Here is a 13,155-nt window from a genome sequence, read left to right on the forward strand (position 1 = left end):
TACTTTCATAAATTTTATTATAAATTTATGATTATAATAATAAATATAAAAAATAATTTATCTATTAATCATTTAAACAGAATCAAGAACTGGAGGTTCATAATTATCTGGCCTATCAATAACATGACCCTTTTCATCGACTGTTACTTCAGTAGAATCACCAGAGCCTTCCCCATGTATTTCCATCAATTTTGCAACTAAAATAATATTATTATAATTAATAAGATGTATTTGTTCAAAAAGTAATCAGATATTTAATAAATCGCTTTTGGAACATTATATCTCATCGAAAATAATATTTCTAAGATTCGGCCTCCAATTCATCATTTAAAAATTATTTATAATATAAATTTAATTTACGATCAAATTTTGGTCTTTTCAATACTTTGACTTTACGTATGTGAACTTCATTTAAAGGGTAAATTCGGCTGGAAGATTTTTCAATAGCTTTAGCAATACTATCTGGTATTCTAAAATAAATGATAATATTTACTTAAGGCAGCAAAGAATATTACAATTTTTTCACAACTTCTTTAAGATCAGTTGAAGATACCTCTCTGGTCATGATTTCAACCATCTTCTTTCTAATATTTACAACCTAAAATAAATAATTATATTTCAATAAATATTTATTTTTAAACCTGAGAGTGTTGAGCATAACTTGTTTTCTTTTGTTGACCATTAGCTCTTTTGGTAAATCCAATTGCAAATAGTCTTAAAAGGTAACCATCAGTTGTTTTAACATCAACATAGGCCTCAATTAATGTCTTGAAATATTAATTGCTTTTTTATAAATTTATTATAAATAACCTGCCATTTTTTAACAATTGAACATAGTTTGTCCCTGGTCATATCCATTCCACAAAAATTTGTTAGTATATTACGTCCTTGTATATCTTCAGCTAAAAGCTTAATTTTTTTATGCCCATATTCGTCATTACTTAAATCTGCTAAACTAATTTCAAAGACTCTTCCTTTTAGACTATCTGTTGATATTTCTGTAATTTTAAAAGAATGTTAGCAAATTGAAATATAACTTTGTAATAATACAAAATATGTGGAACTTTACTAATTTTATTGCCTTAATCCTTTTTAATATTATAAAATATAAAAAATGGAATATTGGCTATTAAATATTGAATTTACTTGTTCCTTGAGTTCGAGTGACTAAGGTTTTACCAACTTGTCTAGTAGTAAACATATTGGGAGCTTTAATATCATACCATTCTTTTTTAGTAAAAGGATCTACACTATAATTATAATGCAAATACATATACATAAATAATAATTACATTTTCTTTTTAACACCTTTTTTGCCACTTTTAGTTAATCGTTTATTTTTACCAACAGCCATGTTTCAGTAAGAAGTAAGTGAGTTGATGATATGGAATTTTTTGAAAATTATTTTAGATATTTAACATTTAATAATATTATAATATAGTGTAAAATTTATTAGATAAATTTCTATAAATTTAATATTAGTTATTAAGAGAACTTATAATTTTATTTAACATTATTAAGTCTAACATAATTTTTAAAACAAGAATGATCGATATTTATTAAATAATTTTATATGTTTTATTTATACATTTGGGCTCTCCCATTGGTGAGGCAGTAAATTCTTTTTTTTAGCGATATGGACGATATATTTGAAAATTAATACACATTCTTTCCTGTCCCTCCTTTCACATGGCCTTTTTTTAATTAGGAATTTCTTCAATATCCCTAAAATTCTCTACGCCCTACGATAGAGACCATTATTTTTAGAGAGGTTGCATCTGTTAAGATTTGAAACCAGAACAAGAGTAATTATTAGTGATTGCTCAAATATCAAGTTCACGGACATTGCTTGGCATCAAGCAACACTTCCTTCCAAACATGGCTGACTTTGTATAAGGTCCCCACTGTCGATCTCAATATGCGTGTTCATTGCTAGCCACCTTCAGGCACCTAAACTAATTGACCAACATCTGTCAGTCAACGATTCCATTTTGAATAATCCTAGGACGGAGTGGGCAAAATCCGTGACAACCACAACAATATTTCCGATATGATCTCTGTAAAATAGAATGATTGGGATCTACCACTTGTGAAAAACTCCGTTATTTACCTTTTTCGAGTCTTTCACCTTTGGCTAGATCCACATTCATTGAACTTATCAAGGATCGGTATGAATTTTTAGATGTTATTCCATCTAGCTACCTTAAACTTGAATTAGACAATCACGAGCTCAACAATGCTTTATGTAATAGTCTCAACATTCCTTTTTCATTAACATATAAATGCATCAAATGTCATACTAATGATGACAATTGCATCCTTTACTTTGCCATCGGAATCTCGGTCGGCAAACTCGGCACTCGAGGTGCAAACAAATCATAATTTCCTACCTCATTGGAGCCTTCTGGTCTCTTTCCCGCCCGATGGTAGTCGTCCTGTCAGAGGAAACGACATGGTCACAAGAAAAGTTTCTAATATGGGATTTTTCTTGTTTGGATACGAACTCCCCTTCCAATCTTAACAAAAATGCTCTGAAGGGTTGCCATGTCTCCCCCACTAGCGGGAGATTCTCGCATTTTTTAGTTTACAAGCAGACATCTCTCTCCCGCAAAACTACCGCAATTGGAAATCTCCCGCAAAAATCTACCGCAATTTTTTAATTTCTCCCACAATTTTTTTTTAGTATATTAACGTTTTTAATATATAAATAATAATTTTGAGAGACATTAATTGATTATTTTTATATTTTTTAAATAAATTTTAAATATTTATTCGAAAAACATGTCTAATTTGTAAATTTCATCTTTCCTGTTTTATTTTTATCCAATGATAAATCAACATCATTTTATTTATATATATCAGTACAGGGTAGTATATCAACATCGATTGCAATACAAAAATATTCTTAAAAATAATAAATAATACAGACGCAACTACATTTGCGGAAATCGTATACATCTATCATGTAGTTCAACATTCACTGAGCTATATCCTCACAATGTGGGTCGAATCTTTTCTCATGATATTTAAAGACACCAAAATAAGTGCAAATCTTACTTGTGGTAGAACAAAAATGAGCGCAGATGCATCTAATAAATAAAATATTAAAAGATTTCCCTTGATCCTTCACTATTTCAATAAAAATAAGAACCATTTCAATAAAACTGTTAAAATTTTTTTCCTCGGATAGTGAAAAATCCAACGATCTAACCACATTAATGGTAAATATAGCTATACAGGGTTATCAATGATTTGCATGTCAGCTTTTTCACTGATATGCCTCTGTAAATTTTGGCAAAAAACCAAAGTGTATTTACCGAATTAGGCAGCACAATAATTAATTAATTCCAATTGGCTGTACCATATACTACATAATTCTTGCAAGAAGGCAATGAAATAAATGTACTATTTGTAGATGTAGAAATAATTGTGATGAAATGTTTTAACGAATTTAGTTCATCAACTAAAAGAGTTAATGAATTAAAAGAGTTAGTGGAGTGGTCTGACTTGGAATGGTGTGAGTTGTTGCGATATGTACCTATCAGGTGGTTATCATTAATATCTGCCATCGATGGAATTTTAAAATTTTACAAACCCTTAAAAAAATACTTCTTAAATAAAGATTTTAAAAGCTGTCCAAAAATTTTGAAAATTTTTTTCGAGTAAAAATTGATAATAAATTTTATGGCGCTATTGCTAAAAATATTATATTAAAATGTTTAAATAATACTCTAATTAATACATTTTTAAATGAAGCAGATATTTTTATCAAGACAATTTTAGAATATTTACAATCAAAATTTGATTTTAATAACTCTATTTACAAATGTATAAATATTATGACCTTGGAACAGAAATCATCAATTGATGATTTTTATAATTTAATAAATACATTCGTGTCTTGTTTGAGAAGATTATAATTCTCTCTATTTTTTATGATTCGCCAAAATACTAAAAGCAGAGGAGAAATGGGTAGAATTTTTTCATAAAAACGATAAATCCCCATGTTTGGAAAAAATATACAAGTATGTCTTCTCCCTCATTCTAATGCCTCACCCGAGCGCATTTTTAGCCTGATGAGGACTGCCTGGAAAAAGGAGAGAAATCGGATTGCTTTAACAACATTAGAGGCCGAGCTAATGGTTAAACAAATATATTATGTAACATTTTGAGAATTTAGAAGGATAGGATGATTAGAACCGTTGTCAAATAAAGAAAGGTTAGAACTAAAATGATACTAAATCAGACTAATATCCTAGATTATATATACTTTTCTATAATATTCGTCAAATAAAGAAAGGTTAGAACTAAAATGATACTAAATCTTTATTAAATAATAAGTAGTGTTGTTAAAAAGTCGAGTTCTTACGACTTGCGACTCGAGTCGTAGTCGTAAGAAACGGCTCCGACTCAAGCCGATCAAGGAGCCGAATGAGCCGACTCACTTAGTCGGCTCGCTTAGTCGGCTCGTGTAGTCGGCTCGTTGGGTCTGCTCAATTTTTTTGTTTTTTTATAAAATCTGGTAAATTGCTAAATTTTGGGAAAATGATTAATGTGAATAAAATTATAATAAGAATATGTTGTTTTAGTTTTTCGTATTTTTTTGGCATAAATGGGTTAAAATAAGTATTGCTAAGGCTAACATGTTTAAATAAAATTTTAGTGAAGATGTACCATATATAAGTGACAATTGTCATAATCGTTGTTTTTCGAATTTTTTTGACGTAAATGGACTAAAATAAGCATTGCTAACATGTTTAAATAAAATTTAAGTGAAGATGACCCTAGATAAGTGACAATTGTCATAATCGTTGTTTTTAAAGTTTTTCGAATTTTTTTGACGTAAATGGGCTAAAATAAGCATTGCTAACATGTTTAAATAAAATTTAAGTGAAGATGTACCCTAGATAAGTGACAATTGTCATAATCGTTGTTTTTAAAGTTTTTCGAATTTTTTTGACGTAAATGGGCTAAAATAAGCATTGTTAACATGTTTAAATAAAATTTTAGTGAAGATTTACCACAGATAAGTGACAATTGTCATAATTGTTGTTTTTAAAGTTTTTGGATTTTTTTTGACGTAAATGGGCTAAAATAAGCATTGCTAACATGTTTAAATAAAATTTTAGTGAAGATGTACCACAGATAAGTGACAATTGTAATACTCGTTGTTTTTAAAGTTTTTCGAATTTTTTTGACGTAAATAGGCTAAAATAAGCATTGCTAACATGTTTAAATAAAATTTTAGTGAAGATGTACCACAGATAAGTGACAATTGTCATAATCGTTGTTTTTAAAGTTTTCGAATTTTTTTGACGTAAATGGGCTAAAATAAGCATTGCTAACATGTTTAAATAAAATTTAAGTGAAGATGTACCACTAGATAAGTGACAATTGTCATAATCGTTGTTTTTAAAGTTTTTCGAATCTTTTTTGACGTAAATGGGCTAAAATAAGCATTGCTAACATGTTTAAATAAAATTTAAGTGAAGATGTACCATAGATAAGTGACAATTGTCATAATCGTTGTTTTTAAAGTTTTTCAAAATTTTTTGACGTAAATGGGCTAAAATAAGCATTGCTAACATGTTTAAATAAAATTTTAGTGAAGATGTACTTTAGATACGGTGTTTTTTAAATATCTATTTAATGTATAATATAAATTTGAAATCTAATGGGGCGAAAACAAGGAATCGAACCCGAACCTTGAGGAGAAAACCCGCTAACCAAACCTGGGTAAAAATTTTGCCGGGTTCGCATCCCTGGGCGATAATGTTTTTGCCGCAAAGATTTAATGTCATTTGATTCTATAAAGAATAAAGGAATAACTGATTTTCTAAAGTTTTAAAATTTTTATAAAATGATTATTAAAAAATTAATTGTCTAAGAAATATAAGATAATTATTTCTCGTCAAAATAGAAAATACATAAATGTAAATTGGAGACAGGAAATAGTTGAAAAAAGGAATTAGACCATATAAACAATGTGTTAGAAAAGAGCGCCCAAAAAGATTATAAAAAAAATGTAATTCATTGTTTTATAAATTAAATTCATTAAAAAAACTTTTTAAATAAATTTCGTGTCACCGTCGCTGACAATTTAGTAGGCGGTGGCAAAATCCACACGCCGCAGAACGCCGATGAAAAAATTATAAATCGCCGAGGTTGTAGCGACATCGGCGCACAGGTCTAGATATTATATTAGAAGTAGATTCATCTAATGAAGGTATAGATAATGTGGAAAAGCCGTTTAAATTAAAATTAGTTATTTTAATCAGTTGTTAAAGTAGCGGGCTATCTTTTTGGTAGTGGTAGGTATTAGCATAAAAAATACTACCACTGATAATTTATATTAAAATAAAGGATATTAATATAATAGAAAATCCTACTTTTATGTATATTATTTTATGCAATTTCATTATAAGCAAAAAATAAAACAAATTTATTTCTAAATTTTTTATATAAAAAGTAACCTAAAATAAAAAAAATTAATTTTATTTAGTCTGTCTTCCCTATTGTTTTAAATAATTAAAATTTTCTAATGCGTTTTAAAAATAAGAATTTAAAAATGATTATATTTTTTTAATTTAAATATCGTTTGGTATTACAGTTAAGGTAAACCAAACGATTAATTTATAATTTAGCTATTGCAATTATATTGTCTGCCAAAAACATTAAATATAATTTTAAAAAATAATTATCAAAAATGAGAAGAAAAAATAGATAAATGCTCAAAAAAATAAAGATTAAAAATGACGAGATTGAAAAGGTTAAAAATGTATGTAAAAGATTAAAATGAATAAATCATAAAAAGAATATTGTATCTCTATGTATGATGAAAAAAAACGTAAATTGTTAAAAGACCTAAATTTATTAGTGTTGTTAAACGGCTTGTTTTGAGTCGATTTTTAAAAACGGCTAATTCTATATTTCATGCAGAAAAATCATTACGCAAGCCTGAAGATTTTGCTCATAGAAGGAACATAGGTCTAGGCATATATTATCGAAATCTTGAGACTTAGACAATATTTTTCTAGCTAAAATATTGAGTTAGCCGTTTTAAAAAAATCAACTCAAAATGAGCCGTTTATCAACACTAAAATTTATTAATTGAAGAAAAATAAATTTAGAAGATATAGTAAGAAAAATAAAAGTAAAGAAAATCGCAAAAAGTTAGAAATAAATTGAGAAAAGGTACAGTAAGAAAAAAAACGTAAAGAAATACTAAAAATTTAGAAATAAATTAAAAAGGAATAACTAAAATAAATAAAAGTTTAAGAAAAATTGATAAAAAATTACGATTTTCTTTTTTTGAACGGGAAACACTGTATCTAGAGTAGGCCTACAAAAAAACGAATCGAATCGAATAATTGCGCTATTCGTATTCGTACGAATAATAAAATCATTATTCGTTTCGATTCGTCGAATATTCGATTCGATTCGAAAATTTTTCTAAAGCTTATAAAATATTTTGCAAAAAAAATTTTACAGATGTTTAAAGATGACACTTTTAAGGATTCTCTAAACTAATTGTCATTACAATATAAAAATTTATTGAAAATAAACGAAATAAAACCCAATGATTTCATATAACGTTAACCAAACAAATTGACCAAAATATCCGATTTTTAGCATTAGAATTGCTTATAAAAAAATATTTAACTATTTCTTCAATCTAATATTAAAATTTTATTAAAATTTTATAAAAATGTACAATAATCTCATTTTATAAAAATAGAAAATAATACACAAAAATATTAAATTATAGTAAATCCGAATTTGATAATATCCAATTTTTTAAGCATAAAGTCTTTCTAATAGTTTCCTTCTTCAAAGACATTCTATTTTTCATTATCATATTTGTTCCTATTGAGAACAACCGCTCACATGAAGCCGAAGATCCCTGAATTGACAATACATCAGTTGCCATTTTCGACAACACAGGAAAACGATCCCCATGCAATCTCCACCATTCTAAGGGACTCTTATTTGAACTGATTCTTATTTCGTTAAGATATGTCTCCAACTCACATACTGATGCGATGTTATTTTGTTTAAAAATTCTATCCATGTTCGTATTGGGTTAACTGATGTTGATTTGATATTATATTTTGTAATCATTATATACATCTTTAAATTTTTCTAATAGATTTGTCGTGCCTATGTTATATGTAGTTGGTAGTTGCTCAAAAAATTCCATTTTTAGTCTAGGATCCAGTATTGTTGATATTATAGTGTGATATTTGTTAAGTTATAATAAGTTTCTATTTTCTCAATCGCACTGATAGATATTTGCGAATAATTACGAATATTTATATATAAATAATTTCGAATAATTTCGAATAATACGAATAATTTTCCTCATTATTCATATTCGATTCGAAATTTCGAATCGAATAATTGTGTTATTCGTATTCGTAAAATACGAATCGAATCGAATTGAATCGAATATCAAATAACAAATAATTCGTTTTAGGCCTAATCTAGAGTACATCTTCACTAAAATTTTATTTAAACATGTTAGCTATGCTTATTTTAGACCATTTAGGTCAAAAAAATTCGAAAAACTTTAAAAAACAACGATTATGACAATTGTCACTTATCTAGGGTACATCTTCACTTAAATTTTATTTAAACATGTTAGCAATGCTTATTTTAGCCCATTTACGTCAAAAAAATTTGAAAAACTTTAAAAACAACGATTATGACAATTGTCACTTATCTGTGAGTACATCTTCACTAAAATTTTATTTAAACATGTTAGCAATGCTTATTTTAGCCTATTTACGTCAAAAAAATTCGAAAAACTTTAAAAACAACGATTATGACAATTGTCACTTATCTAGGGTACATCTTCACTTAAATTTTATTTAAACATGTTAGCAATGCTTATTTTAGCCCATTTACATCAAAAAATTCGAAAAACTTTAAAAACAACGATTATGACAATTGTCACTTATCTAGGGTACATCTTCACTTAAATTTTATTTAAACATGTTAGCAATGTTATTTTAGCCCATTTACGTCAAAAAAAATCGAAAAACTTTAAAAACAACGATTATGACAATTGTCACTTATCTGTGGTACATCTTCACTAAAATTTTAGTTAAACATGTTAGCAATGCTTATTTTAGCCCATTTACGTCAAAAAAATTCGAAAAACTTTAAAAACAACGATTATGACAATTGTCACTTATCTAGGGTACATCTTCACTTAAATTTTATTTAAACATGTTAGCAATGCTTATTTTAGCCCATTTACGTCAAAAAAATTCAAACTTTAAAAACAACGATTATGACAATTGTCACTTATCTAGGGTACATCTTCACTTAAATTTTATTTAAACATGTTGGCAATGCTTATTTTAGCCCATTTACGTCAAAAAAATTCGAAAAACTTTAAAAACAACGATTATGACAATTGTCACTTATCTAGGGTTCATCTTCACTTAAATTTTATTTACATGTCAGCAATGCTTATTTTAGCCCATTTACGTCAAAAAAATTCGAAAAACTTTAAAAACAACGATTATGACAATTGTTACTTTTCTAGGGTACATCTTCACTGAAGTTTTATTTAGACATGTTAGCAGTACTTATTTTCGCCTATTTAAGTCAAAAAAACTTTAAAAATAACTATTATGACAATTGTCATTTATCTAGGGTACATCTACATTAAATTTTACCTGTTAAAGAAACATATTTTTGCCCATTAGCGTCACAAAAAAATCTTATATGTTCAAAAATACCTACCTATTATGATAATTATCATTTTTCCAGGGAACATCTTCATTGAATTTATATATACTTAAAATATAGATATATTTATAAAAAAAATTATTTAGAAAAAGAAAAACCAGCTCTTTTATATATTTTTAAAATATAGATATATTTATAAAAAAATTATTTAGAAAAACCACCTCTTATAATAAAATAAACTTAATATAGATATATTTATATAAATAATATAAAAAAACTATAGAAGATTTGACCTAAAAGATTATTTATTTATGATAAAATTAACAAAAGTATTTCTTAAAAAAGATTTAAAAATTTATAAAAAAATCAACAAAATATGTTTCAAAAATATATTTGTATTTCAAAAATTATTTTTTGCTTAAAATTTTTAGCTCGAAAATATGAATTTTTTTTTATTTAAAAAAATCAAATAAATAAATCCATTTTTATTATAAGATCAAAACATATTTGAAATAAAATTAAAAAAAATTTTTTGTTTGATAATAATAAAATATTAACATTAAATATAAATAAAATAAATTATTTCACTAAAAATAAATAAATAAAATTCTACAGTATTATTTAAAATATCTCAATAACATAAAAATAAATTTTGGCTCTAAATTTAAATTAAACTCAAGCTAACCTCTGAGTCGACTAAGTGTGCCGACTAAGCGAGCCGATTAAGCGAGCCGAGTAAGTGAGCCGACTAAGCAAGCCGACTAAGCGAGCCGACTAAGCGAGCCGACTAAGCGAGCCGACTCGAGTCTGAGCCGTTTTATCGACTAGAAACTAGGCTCGAGTCGTAGCTAAGTCGACTCGGCTTAGCCGTTTAACAACACTAATAATAAGATAAAAACATAATCAAAATAAATTAATATAAATTAAAATTAAAAATTAAAGATTAAAGATTAAAAAAATTAAGTTCGTAAAATCATAATTTTATCATCATTTTACGCATCATAATTTCCCCTTATATATCCTTTTTCTTTAATCAACATTTGCATAGTCTCAATTTGTACCGAGATTTAATTCTTGTAGATTTGAATATCTTTGGGCTTCGTAATTTTGTTTAAAAGCAATTTGCCTGTCTGGCGTTTTTCTTAATCTAGTAAATTTGCATGTTACCACAATTACAACACCTTTCCACTTAGATTAGTCCCACCATTCTGCGAATGATCTCCTTTCTTCCGATTTTGACTTTACTGATCTTGTTTCTCCAATCTATTCGTCTTAATCTTTAATGTCTTCTAGTTTCTAACGACGGCGGTCTATTGTCTAATATTCTTCACTTCTAAGGACTGTTTGTATCCGATTACACTCTGAAATTCTTGATTCCTTCTGTTTCTTGTCAACCCCTTGTAAACGATTATCTCTTGATCTTTATAGGCCATTGACGAATCTGTTATCATGATTCCCGATACATTCTTCTAGCTCTTTTAATTATATTTCGTTTTAATCCCAAATTATCCTAGTCTTTGCTTGTTTCTAACGGTTTCTAGTAACTAATGAGGGTAAACAACTGCCGATAATTTGTCTGCGAGTAACGATGATTTCCACGACTTCTTGTTTCTAAGATCATCGATTTTTTATCCTATACTAAAGTTTTGATAAGCAACTGGCGATAATTTGTCAACGATTAACGATAGCATACTAGTCTTAACCACTTGTTCTACCTAGTCGCTTGTCAAGATATCCACGTTGTCTTAAGATCTCTTATACGACTTAAATAACAGTTAACCGTATATCTTTAATAACAATTTAAAACGAATTTCTTTTAGCTACATAGATCACTTGTACGTATAACGATCTCTTGTGACGAATTACTTTTAATTAAACGACTAATTCTATTCTTTTTCGAATTACGACCTTTGATATTGACACCATGTTTCATTGATCTCATTCTTTGTCTTTGTGTCTATAGTCATTTCATACATCCCCTTCCCCCTTTATTTAGAATCTATTTTCAGAGTTAATTAGACTGAATTGTTGTAATTGCCCTGTCGCCTCCTCTCCCCAACACAATGTAACATTTTAGTATTTTATGGAGACTGAATATGTCCATAGAACATAATGTTTCGGCCAACAAATGTAGTGGTTGAGAGAATTTAGAGCATAAAATAAATAGTATAAATAAACTACTAATACTTTATTAATTAATATAAAGACTAATTTCGTAATCATAAATAAAATAAGAAATTAAAATAATATAAAAAAATTAAAATAATATAAAAAAATTAAAATTAAAAATTAAAGATTAAAAAAATTAAGTTCGTAAAATCATAATTTTATCATCATTTTTCGCATCATAATTTCCCCTTATATATCCTTTTTCTTTAATCAACATTTGCATAGTCTCAATTTGTACCGAGATTTAATTCTTGTAGATTTGAATATCTTTGGGCTTCGTAATTTTGTTTAAAAGTAATTTGCCTGTCTGGCGTTTTTCTTAATCTAGTAAATTTGCATGTTACCACAATTACAACATATAATATGTCATACCAGGAATTTTAAATATCTCAATAACGACGGTAAACATTTAGTTCTATTATTTAAATCTCAAATAAAATATAATTAAGTTTTAGCAATGACGCCATAAAATTTATTGTCAATTTTCTGTAAAGATGAACACATCTGCAGCATATTTGTGAATCTTTTATAAGATTTTTCTGATTGCAACTACACATTAACAGCATGTACTAGATTTCCTACATGTGAAATCATTCCTAAATATATCTCTGCCATTCATTATTGAAAAAAATTTTCAAAATGTTAGGACAGCTTTTATAATTTTTATTTAAGAAATATTTTTTAAAGGTTTATAAAATTTTAAAATTCTATCGATGGCGGGTTTTAGTAGGAACATATCGCAACCAACATTGTGCTGACTCAATTCTGTAAATACACTCTGATTTTACCAAAATCACTGAGGCATTATCAAATCAGAAAGCTGACATGCAATTTATTGATAATCTCGAATCTGCTATATTTACCATTATGGTTAACTATGTCTTTGGATTTTTCACTATTTGAGGGAAAAAGATTTAATAGTTTTATTGAAACCACCTTAATTTTGTTGAAATAGCGGAGGATCAATGGAAATATTTTAATATTTTCCTTATTAGATGCATCTGTTAGAATTGCATATATATGCGAATCTTTCAAATCGTCAAGAATTGACCTCTTGGATTTAGGTCCTAAAACATTGATGATAGCCTTGCTCATTTTTGTTCTACAAGTATAGTTTTCATTAATATTAGAGTCATTAAATATTATGGGAAAAAGATTCTACCAACATTGTGATGATAAGTATCTCTGTGAATGTTGTATTACAAAATAAGGGATTATAATTGCTGCAACTATAGTTGTATCTGTATTATTTCTTATTTTTGGAGTATCTTATTATGTATTTAAACG

General features: G+C 27.3%; 1 protein-coding gene across 1 annotated transcript; it reads right to left on the reverse strand.

Moving 5' to 3' along the window:
• LOC135927786 (small ribosomal subunit protein eS1-like) lies at positions 1-1,403 on the reverse strand. Its single transcript, XM_065463969.1, has 7 exons — positions 1,293-1,403; positions 1,147-1,250; positions 811-998; positions 642-767; positions 516-598; positions 361-470; positions 1-197 (listed from the first exon to the last, which is right to left on the reverse strand). The coding sequence occupies exons 1-7, from the start codon at positions 1,352-1,354 to the stop codon at positions 73-75; spliced, it is 798 nt and encodes a 265-aa protein (XP_065320041.1). The 5' UTR covers positions 1,355-1,403; the 3' UTR covers positions 1-72.
• Positions 1,404-13,155: the final 11,752 nt, after the last annotated feature.

Source organism: Gordionus sp. m RMFG-2023, chromosome 4, assembly GCF_954871325.1.
Source record: "Gordionus sp. m RMFG-2023 chromosome 4, tfGorSpeb1-WG-v2, whole genome shotgun sequence".
In the NCBI taxonomy this organism is placed as follows: Eukaryota; Metazoa; Nematomorpha; class Gordioida; order Chordodea; family Parachordodidae; genus Gordionus; species Gordionus sp. m RMFG-2023.

Excerpts from the sequence above, each read along its gene's own strand:
- LOC135927786 (XM_065463969.1), bottom strand. The coding sequence starts at position 1,354 with ATGGCTGTTGGTAAAAATAAACGATTAACTAAAAGTGGCAAAAAAGGT. Across the intron at positions 1,251-1,292 it reads AAAGGTGTTAAAAAGAAAAT|TGTAGATCCTTTTACTAAAA; the intron begins GTAATTATTATT and ends TTATAATTATAG. Across the intron at positions 599-641 it reads GTTATGCTCAACACTCTCAG|GTTGTAAATATTAGAAAGAA; the intron begins GTTTAAAAATAA and ends TATTTATTTTAG.